This window comes from Aquarana catesbeiana, linkage group LG04 (assembly GCF_042186555.1).
Source record: "Aquarana catesbeiana isolate 2022-GZ linkage group LG04, ASM4218655v1, whole genome shotgun sequence".
NCBI classification, from domain to species: domain Eukaryota; kingdom Metazoa; phylum Chordata; class Amphibia; order Anura; family Ranidae; genus Aquarana; species Aquarana catesbeiana.
Genome location: NC_133327.1, coordinates 92072677 through 92094014, shown reverse-complemented (window position 1 = coordinate 92094014; position 21338 = coordinate 92072677). Strand labels below are relative to the sequence as shown.

The 21338-nt window shown below is 40.9% G+C and overlaps 1 protein-coding gene across 2 annotated transcripts in view; it reads right to left on the bottom strand.

The window, feature by feature from the left end:
• ROCK2 (Rho associated coiled-coil containing protein kinase 2) overlaps positions 1-21338 on the bottom strand; it is a 240971-nt gene that overhangs the window by 9265 nt on the left and 210368 nt on the right. For both annotated transcript variants that reach the window (XM_073625371.1, XM_073625372.1), the window contains exons 26-31: positions 20836-21004; positions 13765-13832; positions 13366-13454; positions 9896-9974; positions 8301-8559; positions 2827-3040 (exon numbers count right to left, since the gene is read on the bottom strand). In XM_073625371.1, the coding sequence (XP_073481472.1) occupies positions 2827-3040; positions 8301-8559; positions 9896-9974; positions 13366-13454; positions 13765-13832; positions 20836-21004 (878 nt within the window). The remainder of the gene's footprint in view (positions 1-2826; positions 3041-8300; positions 8560-9895; positions 9975-13365; positions 13455-13764; positions 13833-20835; positions 21005-21338) is intronic.

The following is a 21338-nucleotide window of genomic DNA, read 5'->3' as shown; positions in this document are numbered from 1 at the left end:
TGAGCAGACTGCAGTTCCTCTTTAGGTAAAATAGCGGCTGCTTCTTAAAGGTAGTGCATCCATAGCCATGGACTGCACGCTCTCATGGTGTATATATATATGAATATATGTCACGCATACACACACTCATTACACACAAGCAAGAATAAAGGGTCAGCTGTCATTGCACACAGAACACGCAGGTGGCTTTTTTTTTTTCAGTTACTGGGTGCAAAAGTATATGTTAGTACAGGTAACCGTGTGACCATATATATTTTTCTAACTGCAATTATATTTGCATGTAGCCTGTCCTATTTTCAGATATGTGCCTGAACTTTGTGTGCTGCTTAACCCTTCATTTGAAAGACTTAAAGGGGTTGAAAAAAGCAGAAGGTTTTTTTATCTTAATGCATTCTATGCATTAAGGTAAAAAACCTGTTTGCAGCAGCCTCCCTTCAGCACCCCCTAATACTTACCTGCGCCCCATCTCTTTCCAGTTATGTCCCCGAGTTCCTTGGCCGTCAGAGACACTCCTGATTGCTGAGACACAGCAGCGGCGCCATTGACTCCCGCTGCTGTCAAGTTAGTCAGCCAATTAGGAGAGAGAGGGGGTGGGGTCGGGGCTCAGTGTCTGAATGGACACAGGGAGCTGTGACTCGAATTGGGGGCCAATGACAGGAGGGCGAAATCATAAAAATAGGGCGTGTCATACATTTACAGACGCAACATGAAAAAATGATACCTCCCCTACAGCTCCACCCCACACAATTAATTAGTATAATTCATAAACCCCTTGGGGCCACACTAATCTCTTTTGGTGGTTAAGATATCAATAGTTTACAGTAAACATCTTAGTGTTCTAAATAGGTGGTGTCAGAGCTTCAGTTTACTCTAAGCGCATCCACTTCCTTAGGAGATATAAGAGGGTATTGGTATTAATACATGTTCTAAAATTAAGTTAAAACATATCTTTCTGCAGGGACTCCACTATCCCTCTCTGGAGCCACAAAAGTACACAGTTAGGTGCCATATAAAATACTAGTCTATGGCTGTAGTACCATCGAGGGTCACTAGATGTCACTGGGCGACTGTGTGTTTCACTTTATTATTAGTGGCACAATGCACAGGGGTCTCGAACTGGCAGCCCTCCAGCTGTTGCGAAACTACAAGTCCCATTATGCCTCTGCCTGTGGGAGTCATGCTTGTAACTGTCAGCCTTGCAATGCCTTATGGGACTTGTAGTTTTGCAACAGCTGGAGGGCCGCCAGTTTGAGTCCCCTGCACTAAAGAATCATGGATGGCCTTCACTACCTTACATACAGTGCACACAGGTTGTAAACCAATGAGGTGCTCAATCACTCCCAGGATCCATACCAAGGACAGGCTCTTCTAGTTTTCACTACATCCAGTAAGTGTAAATTACTGTCCTCATAAAAGCAGGCTGCTTAAGCTCTCCACCTCCGATTTAGGAACACTTTTACAGTTTTGATGTTTACCGTAAACTAATGATATAACCACAGTAGGGGAACAGTGTGACCCCAAGGGATTGTGAATAATACCAATTTATTAGGGGGGTGATCTGTAAGGGAGGTATCTTTTTTTGCATGTTACAACTATATTTGTATGATACACCATATTTTATAAATTTAAAGCAGAATTAAACCCAAAAGCAGACATTTATTATATTGCAGCTTTCCAATTCTTCAATGTGATGACTGGATTAGTTAACTAGAATAATAATTTGCAATATAACAAATGGCCGCTTTTTGTTTAGTTTTTTTTCTTTCCTTCTTTTAGTTTCATCTTGTGATCCAGCCAGTACATCTGTTTTCCAAAAGAACAAGCTGTCCTGTAAATATAGCAGTTTACAGGGATGGGACAAACCATTTACCACTGACAGGGGTGCTTACAACAATCAGATTTTATTTATTCATGTAAAACCTCCATTACAAAAAAGAAAAAAAAAAACTGTTGCTGTAACTGATGAAAGTTTAAGCTGGAGTTTGACTTCAATTTGTTAGTGTATCTAAATCTGCTAGCATCTCTAACACTCCCCCCTCCCTCCCAGACTGACAATGCTGCTGTCCAAAGGTGCTCCTTCATCCAGAGTGGGGGGCACTCTAAAACAGGTGGTGTTACTGGCCAGATTCACCAGGTGAAAACATAGGGGGGGGGAAAAAAGCCTAAAAAAGAGAAAACTAATGCAGCCACCACATCTAATGATCGGTAATCTGCAATATATTAGATTTTTAGCTTTGGGTTTAATACAACTTTCAAGGAACCATATAATAAGTATGATTTTTTTATTATGTTTGTTCCTGGTACCAAAAATATCCAGTTTTTAACTAAGCTAAGCAAATCAATTTGGGAGAATTCCCTGACTGAAGTCCAAAGAGAAACCGGCAGGCGTGTCAGTCTCCTAGGTCCCTCATAGGGAGTGCCTCTGCCTGACCACCAATTATTACAGTACTCAGTAGATGTCAGAGGGAGGAACCTCCAAACACTGGGGAAGCCAGACTGATGCTGAGGATTTCCCGCAGCGTTCTGGTGGCACTCGGGCAGCAAGGTAAGCATATACTCACTTCTTTTACAGGCATGGCTAAATAGATTGTTTTTTTACACTTGTGAATTGAAGATGTTAAATATGTTTTTTTGTAATCTTCACCTGTGTAGTGGATGAAGATTGAGCAAAGCAAGAAACAAAGAAGTAACCCATAGCTTTCATTAGAACAGGGAGGAAATTCCAGCAGGGAAAGAACCAATGTCAAGCACTGAGCAGTATTAGCTCAATGATGCACTAACCATTCTCACTAGATTCCCTCCTAATCCAGTTTAACGAGGACTTACCTGGGTTTGTTTGGAGGAAGTTGTCGACTAGGCCGCCTGATTGACGGGTTTGCCTGTACCTTCATGGAAGTTCTTGGAGAGGAGCGGGCAAAAGGGTCGGGTGCTGGAGGCTTCTTAGGGATTTTCTTCACCAACCGACTCACCCACTTCTGCTGCTCTTCTGTGGAGTTCGCTAGTAACAGTAGATTCTTCGCCGTGGAAATATCGTAGTTTACTACAAAGAAAGATTACAGACAAAAGATTATTGGGGAATTTTAGCAGTTTTTGGGTTTTTTCTTTTTTCATAAAACATGAAATAGATCAACTTCATAGCATTCTACCAATGTGTGTTAAAAACAATTTTCTATGCAGAGAGATCCAGTCCCCTGACGACATCTTTTACGACAAAACGTGTTGGACGGAGCTAGTGATGCTATCATTACACACCCAGAGTGTGGCGAGGCTTACAGGCGGTTTCTCTGATTCCTTTTTTGTGAGTATAATTTAAAATTAACCACACAGTTTTTACAATACTGCACGATTGTTGCCCATTTTGTTTTTCCATTCATCATTCATAATTTTTCCATTGATTATTCATCATTTGGAAGAAATGCTTATTTCAAAGCTGTGAGTTGAAGCTTGCTGGCTGAAGTTACTGAGATCTTCTTTGGCATACAGGCACTTAACCTCTTATAATCTGAAGGTCTTTCTTTCTGGTAAGGGGTGTGTACACCTGACGGTGTGGGATTGAAGCAGTCAGCACTTTATCGCTGGATTGATGGGTTTACAGCACTTGTTCACTTTATGGACATTTAATAGTGTGTGTGTGCTGCACCATTTTAAACAGTCTTGTGCGTTCTAAGCAGACTTATGATTATATTGTTGTATTTAAAGGGATAGCACAATTTATGGATTTATATGTATTTCCATGCATTGCCTTCAATTATGTGTGTGTGTGTGTGGGGGTGTGTGTGTGTGTGTGGGTGGGTGTGTGTGTGGGGGGATCAGCCATACAGTGGCTTGAAATTTTCCACATTTTGTCATGTTACAGCCAAAAACGTAAATGTATGTTATTGGAATGTTATGTGATAGACCACCAACACAAAGTGGCACATAATTGTGAAGTGGAAGGAAAATGATAAATGGCTTTCAACATTTTTTACAACGAAATATCTCAAAAGTGTGGCATGTATTAGTATTCAGCCCCCTTTACTCTGATTACCCTAACTAAAATCTAGTGGAACCAATTGCCTTCAGAAGTCACATAATTAGTAAATAGAGTCCATCTGTGTGTAATGTAATCTCAGTATAAATACAGCTGTTCTGTGAAGCCCTCAAAGGTTTGTTAGAGAACCTTAGTGAACAAACAGCATCATGAAAACACCAGAGACAGGTCAGGGATAAAGTTTTGGAGAAGATTAACCACTTGCTACCCAGGCCAATTCTGACATTTCTCTCCTAAATGTAAAAATCATCTTTTTTTTTGCTAGAAAATTACACAGAACCCTCAAACATCATATATGTTTTTTTTAGCAGAGACCCTAGAGAATAAGATAGCTGTGGTTGCAACTTTTCTTTTTCTCTCGCACGGTATTTGCGCAGCAATTTTTCAAACGTGTGTTTTTGAAAAAAAAAAAAAAAAAACAGTTTCGTGCATAAAAAACTAAACAAAAAACAGTATAGTTAGCCCAATTTTTTTGTATAATGTGAAAGATGATGTTACACCAATTAAATAAATACCTAACATGTCACGCTTCAAAATTGCCCGTGCTCGTGGAATGCGCCAAACTTGGGCACTTAAAAATCCCCATATGCAACGCTTAATTTTTTTTTTTACAGGTTACATGTTTTGAGTTACAGAGAAGGTCTACAGCTAGAATTATTGCTCTCGCTCTAACATTCACGGCAATACCTCACATGTGTGGTTTGAACGCCGTTTACATATGTGGGCATGAGTTATGTATGCGTTCTCTTCTGCGAGTGAGCACGCGGGGACAGGGGCGCTTTAAATTTTTTTTTTTTTATTGTCAATCTTACTTTTATTTTTCTATTTTGACAGTTTCTATTTTTTTTTTTTATCACTTTTATTCCTATTACAAGGAATGTAAACATCCCTTGTAATAGGAATAGTGCTTGACAGGTCCTGTTTACAGTGAGATCTGGGGACAGTAAGTCCCCAGATCTCACCTCTAGGCTGGGAAGCCTGAAATAAAACAAACCAAAAAAACAAAAAAAACAAAAAACGATCCTGGCTTCCCAGCCGAGGCAGGGCATTTTTTCAAATGCAGAGGCCGGGAGTGACATCATAACATTGCACTCGGCCTCCGAACAATCATAAAGACTAGAGACTCCGGGGACCATCTGGCCCACCGGAAATCTCTATGGTTAGCATCCGGGGCCAGTCGGTTCCTTCTCCAGTTCGCCAATGGCAAGGGAAAGCCGGAAAAAGCCCCGGAGGGCCTGTGAGAACGATCAAGCGGTTGAACAGCCGCTCATTCTTATGGTGTAGGGAATCGCTGGCTCTAAAAGAAGGTATCTGAATGATGCCTGTAGCTGCAGGCATCATTCAGATATTACCACTCAAAGTCCATGACGTCATATGACGTTACGCGGGCGGCAAGCGGTTAAAGCAGGATTAGGTTATATAAAATATCCCAAGCTTGAAAAATCTCAAGGAGCACTGTTCAATCCATCATCTGAAAATTGAAAGAGTATGGCACAACTGCAAATCTACAAAGACATGGCTGTCCACCTAAACTGTCAGGCCGGGCAAGGAGAGCATTAATCAGAGAAGCAGCCAAGAGGTCCATGGTAACTCTGGAGGAGCTACAGAGATCCACACCTCAGGTGGGAGAATCTGTCTACAGGACAACTATTAGTCGTGTACTCCACAAATCTGGCCTTTATGGAAGAGTGGCAAGAAAAAAGCCATTGTTGAAAGAAAGACATAAGAAATACCATGTGCAGTTTGCGAGAAGCCATGTGGGGACACAGCAAACGCGTGGAAGAAGGTGTTCTGGTCAGACGAGACCAGAATTGAACTTTTTGGCCTAAAAGCAAAATGCTATATGTGGTGAAAAACTAACACTGCACATCATCCTAAACACACCATCCCCACCGTGAAACATCGTGGTGGCCGCATCATGTTGTGGGGATGCTTTTCTTCAGCAGGGAAATGGAAAGCTGGTCAGAGTTGATGGGAAGATGGATGGAGCAAAATACAGGGCAATCTTAGAAGAAAACCTATTTTCTTCACTTGAGACTGGGGCGGAGGTTCACCTTCCAGCAGGACAACGAACCTAAACATACAGCTAGAGCTACAATGGAATGGTTTCCTAAATCCAATTGAGAATCTGTGGCAAGACTTGAAAATTGCTGTTCACAGACGCTCCCCATCCAATATGACAGAGCTTTAGCTAGTTTGCAAAAAAGAATGGGCAAAAATGTCACTCTATATGTGCAAAGCTGGTAGAGACATCCCCAAAAAGACTTGTAGTTGTAATTGCAGAGAAAAGTGGTTCTACAAAGTATTGACTCAGGGGGGCTGAATACAAATGCACGCCACACTTTTCAAATATTTATTTAAATAAAATTGGGAAACCATTTATCATTTTTCCTCCACTTCATAATTATGTGCCACTTTGTGTTGGTCTATCACATAAAATCCCATTAAAATACATTTACGTTTTTGGTTGTAACATGACAAAATGTGGAAAATTTCAAGGGGTACGAATACTTTAAGGCACTGTACGTGCCCATGATATATGCAGGATCTGCTCCCTGCTTAGCAGAGCTGCACAGTGCTATGCTATGTGGATTCAATTCATTTTTTTGATTGAGTATAACAGACTCTGTGTAGATTCGAATGATCTGAAACAATGTACCTGCAATGCGTCCAAACTTTTTATTTTACTTTTGGATAGAGCAGGGAAAGGTTAAAGCCAATGTCAGTTTTTTTTTTTGCTATATCCTGGGATATTTCCCTTTACTTCCTGTCCCCGAGATGTGTCTAGAAGTGAAAAGAAATCTCTTCAAAGTGAGGGGTATTCACCTCTTAGACAGTTGTCACAAGCAAGTTCCCTCTTACTTCCTCTGTTTTGGTGACAACCCTACATTTTAGAACTTTCTTTCTCAGTGACAGTGGTCTCCAAGACAAATAGAGAGGATACAATCTATCAAGCCTGGAAACACACAGTAATAAGAACTTGACAGGAGTTCTAATCCCTCCCAAGTCTATCCACAACGTCAAGTTTTTGCTATACATAACATTTCATGAAATAACCTTTGAAATATAAGCATATGGAAGCCCTAACCAACTTTTCTTATACACTCCACTGTGATCCATTAAATATTTAATTAAAAGTGTTTTGTTAGGTCTGTTCGATGATTGCAAGAAAAAAAAGAAATCCCAAACAGTGTTATCAGTCCTGCCCAGTTCACTTCTATGGACTAGAGAACACCTCCCTCTATGATATGTAGAAGAGGAAAGGGGGAAGATGTTATGTAGTCCAAATTAGGAACAAACAGCCGGGGTACAGGTAAGCCACTTTTGACTTTCCAGCTGTGGCAAAAACTACAAATCCTATAATGTGTTTGCTTCTGGTAGTCAGTCATTCATGTGAATGTCACAGCCAACCCCTGGCCTAGGGTGACAATGCTGTATAGTGAGGTGTTGTGGTGTCACCCTAGAAAAAAAAATGTGTTACTGACAGGATCGCATCTAAGAAACAGCCAGCTGCCATATATTACATTTTTGTTCTTGGATACACTTTAACTTACATGACTACTCAGTTTAGAAAGAACAAACCTGAAGTACTGTATATGTAACAATACTGACAAGCAAGCAGAACTAAAGGTTAAGGGTTCTGGTCAAGGGAAAGGCATTTGTCTACACGGAGAGGATTTCCTTTTAGCACTGAAGGACATTGGAGAAAGTCAACCAACCAGAGAAAAAGACTAGACAGTAGTGCATCCCTTCAACCCAACAAAATTTAAAGAGAGGTTTTTTTCACCAAACTTGAAAATTGCTGGTAAATGAACAAACAAATCAAGCATTTTAAATAATTATTGCAGCATTTTCCCTTTCCATAAATTATTTTTTGTCACTTGCAATGTGCCTTTGCACTTGCTAAAAAACAACAGGGTAAGTCCCTGGCACAGCCCCCTCTGCTCTCCCTTAACAACCTTTTTTTTTTTGTTGCAATGGATGGTCTGGCAATGTGGTCTCTTGAAAGCAGAGCAGATGTACATGCCTGCTTGCAGTAATCCATTGTTTAATGGTTACACAGTCATCCAGTGCATGTCTGCACTTGCCATGGCAGACTTCTGTCTGAAATAAGCCAACCTATTGATGAAATCCTTGTGAGGTCAGACATTTCTGCCAAAGTATTACAATCTTCCCTCAGGTCCAATAAATTTGGTGGAATGGGGTTACAATAATGTAATGTTACCTAAAAATAAGGTAGCTATTTAGAGATGGAGCAGACTAGAGTTACCTTTGCAAGGTGCTATCATGTCCTCTTTCTTATCCATGTGGTCCTTGTGGCATTTGATATGGCAGCGTCGGCACTCTAAGGCAGCAGGGGGTTTGAACATGTGCCATAGGGGCTTCATACAGGCATCACAAGTGGTCGGGAAGTGGTAGAGGGTGGGGATGAACTCGTGACCCTTGTGACACATGTAGTTCGACTTCTCCATGGGATCCACTGGAAATTCCTGCTCCTTCTTGCTTTCTCCTTCATTGTCATATAAAATCTGCAAGACAGAAAATAAAAATCAGCACAGGAAATGATAAAATTGTTTTTCATCTTGTTCCATTTTCATGTCCAATACACTAAGTGGAGAACTCTAGTGTAACTGTAGAGAAGATTTCAATTAATTAAACTGTATTTATTGGCGTATAACATGCACTTTTCCCCCTTAAAATCAGGGGGGAAAAAATCACATGTGCGTGTTATACGCTGAACGGCTGCCTCAGGGGGGGAGGAGGAGGAAACGAGCGCCGCCGAAATAGACGGAGCCGAATCACCCGTGTACTCGGCTCTGCTTGCAGTCCCGCCCAGTCCAGCCTCTGAGAATTGATGTCCCGCCATTGGACCGGTGTTATGTCCATCATAAGAGCCGCACCCATGGGCGGGACTGCGAGCCAAGCCAAGTACACAGGAGATCTGGCTCTGTTTATTTCTGCAACAAAAAGGGGCAAGACTGCAGATGGGCACTGATCATGCTGCAATGATGGGCAAGGCTGCAGATGGGCATTGACCAAGTTGCAATGATGGGCAAGGCTGTAGATGGGCACTGATTAGACTGCAATGATTGCCAAGGCTACAGATGGGCACTGAACAGACTGCAATGACTGGCAAGGCTGCAGATGGGCACTGAACAGACTGCAATGATTGGCAAGGCTGCAGATGGGCACTGAACAGACTGCAATGATTGGCAAGGCTGCAGATGAGCACTAAACAGACTGCCATGATTGGCAAGGCTGCAGATGGGCACTGATCAGGCTGCAATGATGGGCAAGGCTGCAGATGGGCAATGATAAGGCTGTATTGAGGGGCACTGACCATTATTTTGCTTCAAAGTAGTTTATTTAAAAAAAAAAGTTTTTTTTTCTGAAACTTCCCTCTTAATTTGAAGGTGCGTGTTATACGCCGATAAATACGGGTATATCAAGGGACAGACTCAAAAGGAAGTCTGCACAACAAAATGCAGGGGCTGTCGTCTTTTTTTCTAAAAATGCCATTTCCCTTCTCTGGGTTGAATGTTCAGAGTGACAATCCCAAACCAAGCATGCAACAAGTGAACATGGAATTCCTCCAGGTTCACTGACTCAAATTAGGCAGCTAGTATATTCAGGAGAACTCAGAAAAAGCATCCTTCAAGATTCAAAAAGCCCATTTTAGAGAATTCCACCATAACCAAAATGTAAGTCAGCATTATCAGGTCCATATCCTCGGGGAGTGTGGGGTGGCAGGCAAATATAACGGACTTTCCCTTTACTTAGTACTATTTTTCGAATATAATTCTCATGAAATTCATACGTGCCCATCGTCATTATTATAATGGCATATGTACAAGTTTAACTTGCCTGGAATATCCTAGGTATCTCCTTGGCGTCTGCTCGATACACATCTGTCTGCGTCACCTGTCGTACATGGAACAACTTGCTGCCAATAGGAAATTACACTGTGTTAGAAATATTCATAGATACACCATAACAAGCATTCCACACCAAAAACATTTTTATACATATGTGAAAAATAGAATTTATCACATAACTTCATAACGCACAATTGTATTGATGAGCTCTTATAATGTAGAAAATCTTTGCATGTAAATTGGATTGAAGTATCTGAAGAGTCTGTTCATTAAACCACAATCCATGCAGTCATTTCACCATTTGTTATTTGTAATATGATGGGAATTTACACTTCTTTCTTGTCCACTGAAGGACACAAGAAGTCTTAAAGGCTAAGGTCACTTTTTTTTTCCTTTTTTTTGTACCTTGATTGCAGAAAAAGAAAAGCTTTCTTTGATTTCTAGAACAAATCCTTACCTTAGCCCCTGCTGTGTTCCTAGAAAATGTCATGACTTCCTGGTATGTAGATTTGGGATGTGAGAGCAAGTAAGACACAGGAAGCAGTTTACCAGCTGACCTCATTAGCGCACATCCTGCACCCATCGAATAGGTTTGCACGGCATCCCTAGCATCTCTCCACGTGTGCATTTGCCTGGCTTGCATTTGCTACAGCTGCTATGTTTTTCACGGCATCTCCAACATCCTCCAAATGGGCCCGGGTCGCATGCTAAACTCTCTGGGGCTGCATGCCGCACGTGGGCTGGACACCCCTGATGTAGTGCAAGTGTCTGCCTGATTGGCCCATTCACATTTCAGTGTTATTTTGAAACTTTTCTGCTCATCGCGCATAGGGCAGCCTATTCACTTGAATGGGCTGCCCTATGCATGATAAACGCTCCAAAGATGCTCTAGAATTCTTTTTTTATGTGGCGCATGGTGCGTTTCTTTGCCTCACTTTTTGGTGCATATGAGAAAATGCACTGCAAACATGCACCTGATACCCAAGCTTGGGTTCCATTAATATTTAATGGTAACGCAAGCGCCATGTGCATTTGCTGCACATTTCAAGAACATGCGGCAAAGTGTGCAACAAAGATGTGAATGGAGCCTCACTGTTTTTGTGTAAACATACCAATTTCACTTTCAGGCCCCATTCACACCTAACGTAATGGGACGGTATTTTATTTGACTTGTTTTTCCCACGACATGCATAGCACAGCCCATTGATATCAATGGGCTGCCCTAAATGCAGCTCATGGGACATTTTGCTGTTTTGCGGTTTGCACATTTTTTTCCTGTGCGTTTTGCTGCGCTTGACTCTCGTTTTTTTTCAAGTGACAAAATGTGTGTAAACTGCTTCCATTTGGGGTACCATTAACCAATTAATGGCACTGAAAGCATGACTAGTTCATTTTAGGTGTATAAAGGTGGCCACACAGAATACAATCTGATAGTACAATCTCTGTACAATTTCCTTTAGATTTACTAAAACAATGGAATAGGCGGGAACACCTATCTATCCATTCACTCTGTATCAAATTAGGCAGGCTCTTGCACTACATCAGGGGTGTCCAACCCATGGCCCCAGACAGTTTAGCATGCGGCCCATCAAACGTCACTTCCGCCAAATGGTCTTAAAGGGGAAATTTAAAAGAAAAAAAGACATTTTTTTTTTATTGCATTTAAGTTTAAATCGGATGTCTTTTTGACCCCAGATCTCACATGTCCTGTCATGCTTTTTTTTAAATTACAAAGGTATGTTTACATTCCTTGTAATAGGAATAAAAGTGACCGAGAATTTTTTTTTTTAAAGGACAATGTAAAAATAAAAAATAAAAAAGTAAAATAAATAAGAAAAAAATAATAAAAAGTGCCTTGTCCCACCGAGCTCGCGTGCAGAAGCGAATGCATACGTAAGTATGAAACCGGTGTTCAAACCACACACGTCAGGTATCGCCGCGATCTATAGAGTAAGAGCAATAATTCTAGCAAAAGACCTCCCTCTGTAACCCAAAACTGGTAACCTGTAGAAATTTGTAAACAATGCCTATGGAGATTATTAAGTGTCAAAGTTTGTCGCCATTCCAATTTTGAAACATGACATGTTGGGTATCAATTTACTCGGCGCAATATTATCTTTCACAATATAAAAAAAAAATGGCTTAACTTTACTGTTGTCTTATTTTTAATTCAAAAAAGTGTATTATTTCCCAAAAAATTGTGCTTGTAAGACCGCTAAGCAATTACGATGTGACAAAGTATTGCAACGACCGTCATTTTATTCTCTACGGCAGTGATGGCGAACCTTGGCACCCCAGATGTTTTGGAACTACATTTCCCATGATGCTCATGCACTCTGCAGTGTAGTTGAGCATCATGGGATATGTTGTTCCAAAACATCTGGGGTGCCAAGGTTTGCCATCACGGCTCTAGGGTGTCTGAAAAAAATAAATATATAATGTTTGGGAGTTTTAAGTAATTTTCTAGCAAAAAAATGTTTAACTTGTAAACACCAAGTTTGAAAAATAGGCCTGGTCCTAAACCTTTGGGTTATACAGCTGTCTACAGCAGGATTAGACACTGTACAAGCTAGTTTCGCCCTATACTAGACAAGCTAGGATTAGACACTGGCTAACAAAAAAACTGTAGGCAAGCCTAGGATATAATCCCTCTTATGTTTTTGCTAGTGTCCCAGGAGAATAGATGTCTTTTCTTCAGCTCTACTGTTGTGAAGACTAACCTGATTTTTTTTTCTACTTAAAAACAATTTGACTTTCTGACTAAGGTTAATGGTCTCTATGTTAGCGGTTCTGCTGAGACGAGAAGAAAAGTAGAGCCATTCCAGGTTGAGACAAAATATCAATTCATTCAATTCATGAGATGTAAATAGTTCAATAACTAATTAACAACTTAAGGACCAAACCATAGCAGATTTACTGCTACAGGGCCACTCTGCTGCGCAAGATCACGTATATATACAGGGTTCTAAACTTCGGCCTGCAGGGGGCGTGTGCCGCAGCCAGGCCGCTTCTGCTGTGGTTAATCACAGCAGAAGCACAAAAACTAAAAAACGCAGTGGTGATCAAATACCACCCAAAAAAGCTCCATTTGTGGGGGAAAAATTGCTTAAATTTTATTTGGGTACAGTGTCGCATGACCGCTCAATTGTCAGTTAAAGTAACGCAGTGCTGTATTGCAAAAAATGGCCTGGTCATGAAGGGGGGGGTACATCTTCTGCAAGTCAAGTGGTTAATGTAAGTAAATAATGCACACACAGGAGCATACTGTAGTGAATCTGACATTCAGTAAATATTCTCTGCAGGTAGATCTTCCAGGTCCATGTGTTTTAGATTAGAGTTTTTGAGTCTCCTCCAGAGAATATTTGGTGAAAGTCGCATTCACTTCTTTCTAAATAGATTTTATAGTGCGTAGTTACTGCACTGCCTCAAAAACAGCCAACAATAATAGTGAATACTTACTCTATATCTAATACCATGTACGGGTTAGACTGCTCTTTGTCTTGCTCACTGTCATAAAACAGGATCTTCTTGCTGCTAACAACCACATACTGAAGGAAACAAAACAAACAGAAGGAATCACTTCAATGTGTATAACAAACATTGGCTGACAAGATATCAGTCTGGCTAGTTTATAATGACTCATCTATGGTTGGAATAATTTTGTGCAATAATTAATTTTGTTAGAAGACTAGTCCACCTACAGAACAGTCTACCCCTTTCCCCCATTCTGTTAATAAACTGGCAGAAAACATCTTGAATTCGGTGGTCTGTATCCCGATACTTTACAACATAGTCATAAAAAGTCAGCCAAGCCTAATCCTCTATTCATATGTTACATCATATGTAATGCAAACCCACCTTTTTAATCCATCCAAATTTCTTAGTGTTGCGCACAGGAAGTGACAACCATCCTTCCAATCTGGATTCTGCAGGGATCCAATAAAACAAGTTAGTAACAAAACACAGCTAGTGATTACAGAGGGGAAAAAAGACATCAACAAACCAGACATAAATCTGAGCAGCACACACTTCAAGCCACGAGCATTTCAGCAAAGCATTCCTAAAGTGAGGTTGCGGCCCAGATCTAATAACCGTGCTCTTTACTGTTGTCAACCCATGTACTTTTATTAGACCAGCACCATATGAGTATGTGACCTGAGTGTTAGAAGCATCACTGAGGCCATATAGCTGTCAGAGATTACAGCTTGTCACAAGCAGTGCGATGTGATCACAAAGTCCATCTCTCAGACTTCAGTCTGTGACAAGCCGATATTCCATACAGGTCAAAGCACAGATCAGCACAGCATCCATAGTGTGAGAAAAGTGGGTGGCTCGGAAACGCAATCTTGTATATGATTAGATATGTTCTCCTAGACTTCATAGGTAATAAGACAATGTACCTGCCTTACTAAAAGGAGTTAAGAACAAACCACACATGTATGAAAATTCTCATCAATTGTCCATCATGTGCAGATGAAGAAACATAAATTTGCTTTTCGCACAATTAGATAATTGAAGCTAACGTTCAGTTTTTTGTGTGACAATTATCAACTTTCAGAAAGTCGGCTTCATGATCTTGAAAATCTTGTAACTTTGGACATGGGAACTCAATAACTAAAGTGTCCAACATGTATGATAAGTAGATTATGCATAAACTGTATATAATGTAACGGACCTATTGACATAAATGTAACGGACCTATTGACGTGTTCTTACTAAGAACGGAGTAACTTCTCCTCAGCCACCAATCAGCATCAGACCTGTCCTAAAAAGCTGAATGTGATTACTGTCTGAGGGGAAATAACGCTAGTACCTGCCATGAACATGCTCACAAATTTTCTGTTAACTAGGATATTCTTTTTCTTCATTATAATTCTTTTATATGATTTAAAGTGCTACTCGCAGAAGGTTTTTTTTATCTTAATGCATAGAATGCATTAAGATAAAAAACCTTCTGCCTTTACAACTCCTTTAATGTTATTCACTCAAATATTGTATCCTTCAGTTCTACTAGCCCCTACTTGAATATTTTGGCATCTCTGTACTTCATTCAAACAGTCAATTATGGCCATACACCACCAAAAATCAGTGTATATCTGTGGCCGGTATCTCAGGTGTTTGCCTTGTAAACACACAATATGCAGTTCTATATGATCATTTATTTGGTATGGCTTCCTGGCCACGGCTGTTCACATATAACTGCATATTAAATGTTTCATGCCATACAGGACAGAGCAGCATCCCTGGATGGAAACAATTTGCAACCAGGGCTCCTCACCTGCCTCTTACCACAGGGAACTGCTGAATGTGTGGCGTTTGTTTCTTGGCTGCAGTTGATGGCGAACACCTGTGATACCATATAATAATGCTAATATCCATGTCGCACACATTCCTGGCTCAGAAGTGGCGGGTGCTGTAGCAACATCCAGCTGGAGACTGGAAAGTTAGGTTTAGTTCTGCTTTTAGGTCTTATTCACATGACCGATTAGGGCCTGCAGTGGCAAAAATGAGCGTATTTCTGTGGCTGGTACCATAGGTCAATGTACATTTTTACCAAAACATCACAGATCATCATCGTCTTTATTGAAGAACAATCCCAATCTTTGGTGCTGCAAGCCCTAATCTGTCATGTGAATAGGACCGGTAAGCAAAACTATACCAAGTGTTTAGAAAACGGCGAGCAGGCAACTATTTATTATTGCAGAAGAGACCTACCAGGGCAATAAACACACCTGTCCGTTTCATTTGAATGTACGCTGAGCTGCATATACACAGCTCAGCGTGTATTCTCGGCACACTCTGGCTGTGCCGGAATTACTGACTCCTGTGCACATGCGCAGAATGATGTCACCCCCATCGGCCACTTAAAGGCGGTGGAAAACCTGGCACTGGGGAAGGCCATGACAGCAACCAACAAGGGATATAAATGGATGCTGGAGGTGGCTATGTTGAGGAGTTTAGTTCTGTTTTAATTCACTATTTAATCTGTAGATTGTCTCTGCAAATGAAACCCGTTAATTTAACAATTTCCTAGAAGAAAATGCAAGTTAGAAGTGTTCAGTAATTGTTATGCAATTAAGCCCTCCTATCCATTTCAGCCAAGGAATCTGCCATCTTAGCCTTTGATTGATCTGCAACTGCCATGGTGCTGCACATGTGACCAGCCATTTGATGGTTTGACAATTTGGTTGAGAGCACAATCAAAGGTAACAGTTAGCATTCCCAACATGCCGGGAATGTAACTGTGCTTTTAAATCATTAAATCAATGAGCTTAGTTCTGCTTTAAAGCTGTAAACATTCCAGTGCTGTTTTCTGCAGTGTTTCCAATTGCATTCGTCCAGCTAGTGTATGCTACATTCAAAGCATAACAACTCTCACGGTTATCAATGTTCTTATGTAAACTCCCAACCGAACTTTCTAGCCCTTAAATGGCTGATGTGATAACTGGTCACATTTGTAGAATAATGGCAACTGCAGATGTAAATAAAGGCTAAGATGGTATTATCTTTGGCAGCAAAAGGGAAGGAAAACCCAACAAATATTTAAAAAAAAAAAAATCCATCTGTCATTTACACTCTACAACCAGATTGTTATTTTTCTCTGGGTTCTGACCAGCAGATTCCAACTGTGGATTGACCAGTAAAGTGACAGCTATACGAGTCGTGTAAAATGACCACAAAGTACACTTCAGTTGTTAGTTTACTGTTGATCATTTCGATAAGGAATATTTGTAACATCTGCCAAAAAAACAGACCCAACTATGGCTAGATTTAGTGACCGATTCCCCATGACAGTGACTGACAGTGTAGGACAGACAATAACAATTGTGTGAAACACACACAAAGGAACAGCAACAAACCACATGCATATCACTCTGAATGATCTGACGCTTGAACAAGTCAGAACACAGAATGTGTCACAGGGAAATCTCTGTCATATCATATTATATGGACTGTTGCACTAGTCAGGAGAAGGAGATAATTGGAAATCAATAATATAATAGACTAAGCACACAAACCATACACATTATAAAGTATCTGAAAATTGCAAAAGAAAGGGCGACTGGATCTGCAGAACTTATCTCGGTAATCTTGCTGGAAACAGCAACAGGAAAAGGATTTCTGAGTCTGTCTGCAGATATGGGGGATGCCAACATAACCCAACCATTGTATATAAATGTAAGCTTGTCCCCTACATATCTGACTTACTTATTATCGATTTTTAAGGGGTAAATGGCCTCTTGTAAAGCTCGGGCAGAATTATTTTCTTTCCCAGCATTCATTAATTTATACACAACACAGAAAAAAAGTAGTAAATGGGAAAACTAGTTGTGTGTGCTATCATATTACTCAATCACAAAAACTGCACAAATACGGCAGTCAGCTGCACCAAAAAAAAAAAAATTAGATAGTAACAAGATATGCCAGATGCACAGGGTGGCTTATAGGAAGTTCAAGGGAAAATTGGTATACACCAGGGGTTCTCAACCTTTTTGAAGTGCGAGGGCCACTTAAGTGATTTGGTAACTGGTCGAGGGCCACAATGAACTATGGGGCTTTACTGCCCCAAACTGTAAATGTAAACATACCCTTACTGTACTGAGCCCCCATAAGACTGCTTTCATACTGATGTGCTGCAGCTTTCAGAAAGCGCACCAAACCCACAGTATAGAATAGAAGTCTATGGCTCAGTGCAGCTAACCCGCAGGTGCACTGCACTACACCTGTGGATAAGTGTGAAAGCAGCCTAATAACCCTTTTTTTAATAAATGCTAATATACCCGTTACAAAAGTGCAGTGTATGTGACAGTTAAGTATACTGACCTTTTCCTCTTCCAGATTTTGCTGACATCGCTCTCCAGGTTGCTAGAAAGGTCTCAGTTGAGTGTGCTTGGTACTCCGCCTGGGACAGGAGCCAGCAGAGGAAGCATCGGCTTATGCAGCCCCCATTTCCTCCGCAGTCAGCACCCTCTCCATGCACTCTGATGCTCTGGGATGGTGGGTCGGCAACCCATTGACCGCTATCTGGGCTTGCCAACCCACCATCCCAGAGCATGGGCTTCCCTGGTTTGAGGTCACGGGCCACGGGTTGAGCACCCCTGGTATACATCTTACCTAGAATATCCTTCAACAAAAATGAAACATGGAATCTGGGAGTGATTGGAACTGGCAGCTTATTGCACTTAACACGGGGATTCCTATTTCAGAATGAAAAGTGAAACCAGTGTCCCTTAGAGTCAAATGCCCAATAGATTGCTGCATCCATTCTAAGGTCTAACAGAGTAATTCATCAATAAAAGTGTAATAAAATAAGAAACAGCAGCCAATCAGATACCTAAAGACAACAACAAATGGTTGTTATCCGATTGGTAGCGGTAGGAAAGCCCCTTCCTATAGCATTGTGACGCTATATCTTGTTCGCTAAGGTTTTATTCACTATATTGTTTTAGCATATTCTGACATAATTCTCTCCTTATTTACATACTGGTTTTCAAACCTGCCGGTTTTATCTTGACGGTCTAGATCTACATTGACTGTGTAGACATGCACACAGTTTATGTATCCTTCAATCACATGCAGTGCCAATATTTTGTGAAGTACAATTCTGTTCATCGGAATGAAGCCTACTACTACTACTACTACTACTAGCCTACAACTAAGAACACCAAATATGGCTTTCTCTGGCAATTTGACAAGCTTTATGACACCTCTTGATTAGGCTGTCAGGTACATTTTAATTTGTAGAAAAGGGTTCCATCCACTGTAGAAAATACATGCAGTCAGTATTTGTGACATGCCGATTCCACACCAGCAAATGCAAGGAAAAAGTGTTAGATCTGGACTAACAACAAAAAAGTTAGGGACCACACAGTGCAGCAGAGTGTTAGGGGGCCACAAGGTGCAGCGGGGTGTTGCATAGCGATGTCACCTTCATTGTCATCGCTATCAGGATCTGAAGGGGCTTGTGCACATAGTATGGGCTCCTCCTCTGAGTCCCAATCAGAATCAGAGTTGAAAAGCAAGCGAGAACGGGAAGGCCTAGTGCCAATGCGGACAGAGGTAGAAGAACGTTGGTAGGTGAATGACATGGACTCCGTAGTACGGGACTGAGTGATGTGCACTGAGAAGCCGGCACAGAACCGGAGGAAGAAGTGCAGAGGAGAAGTTAAAAGAACAGGTTGTAAGAAAAGAAAGGGAGGAGAAAGAAAGTTACATCAAACAAGTCTTAAATACAAGTGAGCATCTCAACATTTTTGGCAATCACAGTCCTGGAAGCCCTTCTAACTCTTACTTTTGACTGCTTTACTACACACAGTTTTCAATAACTAAGGAGAACTAAAATGGGTGTGAAAAAAAACATAGCAGTAACTAGTATAAGTGGGGGAAATAAATTTGAAAAACAACATCTGATGGAGGCCACCACTATCTGCATGCAAGTTCAAACAAAGCACCCTTACTTTCAACAAACTTAACAGGTCCCAAAGATACTAAGGCCGGACATATACGGTTCGAATCTCAGCTGGTTAAAACCATTTATGGGCAGGCTGAATGTTGATCGATCAACTTGGGTACCACTAGCCTGCCGGATTTTGCATGCGATTATTGCTAGCGGCTGCTACAGCTGCTAGCAATAATCACTGTCTTCTCCCAGCGGGGGAAGTCTTCCCTGCCGGGAAAATACAATGGCTTGGCAGGAGGGATTTCCCTGTCAGAACTGTCTGTGTTGATGGGGGAATCGAGTGAATTTCTTTCCTGCAATCCATGGTTGCAGGAAAGAAATTTGCTCCGTATATGCCTTGCTTTAAAGCGTAACTCCAATTTTATTGAGAAAAAAACACCCCCCTCTGGGTGATCTATGTGCATTGCAAGGATTTTAAACTTTGTTGCAGATTCCTACCTTTTGTTATTCTGAAGTAATCCCTGTATGTTCCTTTGTGCCTCTGTGGAGAGTGGGTCTAATGGGAGTTGTTTCATAATTATCTATCAGGTGTGCACCTGCGGGGCACTAATGAGGAAATCTGCTGGGTCTGCATCCCTTCAGACCTGTTAGTGTTGGACCCATCATAGTGTTTAGACCTGGAAGTGTTGGACCCATCATAATGATCACAGCAGGCATGAAGACTCGGGAGTTCACAAGAAAAAGAGATACAGTGCTGGCAAAAATTATGGACACTTTTGGAAATTTTATTGTTTTGCAACTTTGCAGGCTTATAGGAAAGGCTATTTTGTACCAAACGCAAATGTTAATATATGTCAGTACAAAAAAAAAAAAGTTAGGTTATGTAAAAAAAACTGCTTTTTTTGCTAGATAATTACTTAGAACCCCCAAACATTATATATTTTTTAGCAGAGGCCCTAGAGAATAAAATGGTGGATTTTGGAATTCTTTATATCGCGTGGTATTTGCACAGTGGTTTTTTAAATGCTATTATTTTGGAAGAAATACACTTAAATTAATTTTAATGCACACAAACACCATTTAATACCCAATTTTTTCGTAAAATATATAAGATGATGTTATGCCGTGTAAATAGATACCTAACATAACATAACGTCCGGTGGGACAGAGATCCCGGAAAGGCACCAGCAGGTATGGTGTGGGTGGGTGGGTGGCGACCCCACCCGCCAACTGTAAAATTCAGTTTTTTGTATTGAATTCAGCATTAAATTGTCTTTAAAGTAACATATAAACATTCGCACTTGGTACAAAATAACATTTCCTATAAGCCTGCAAAGTTGCAAGACATTAAAATTTCCAAAAGTGTCTACAATTGTTGCCACCAATGTATATGAAATTGATCGGTGTTTTAAATTTAAAGCATTTGCCAAAAATTTCAAGCGGATTTTAGGGTCGACTGATCTTTTCAATTACAAATATTTCAAAGTGTATACTAGGCTGTCTTATCATTAAAGTGGGCAGAGCCTTACCTGGGAAGCCATCATCATTATCGGCATCACCTTGCCCGCTGCCAATACTTGTGCTGTCCATACCAATGTGGATTGACTGCAGCTGACACCGGAGCTGCTCAATGTCGCTGTCTTTGCTGTCCAGCGCCATCTGTAGCTCAATGCGAACTTGGCTCTCATCTGCTATTTGCTGCAGAAAAAAAAAAAAAAAAAAGAAGTGACACAAGACAGACTGATAAGAAATCAGGAGTTAATAGTAAATTTGTATTGCATTCATAATATGATATCCCACTGGCACCCAATCAAGACTAGCTGTCTTTAAAGAGGAGCTCTAGTCTCCTGTGTAGAAATTAAAAGTCAGCAGCTACAAAAACTGTAGCTGCTGACTTCTAATAAACACACACTCACCTGTCCCAGGATCCAACGCTGTGCTCACCCCAGCCAGTGTCACCTCCCGTCTTCTGTCTCCAGCATGTTAACTTTTTTGGCACACGGCTGTGACGGCTTGCAGCTTCACAGCCAGG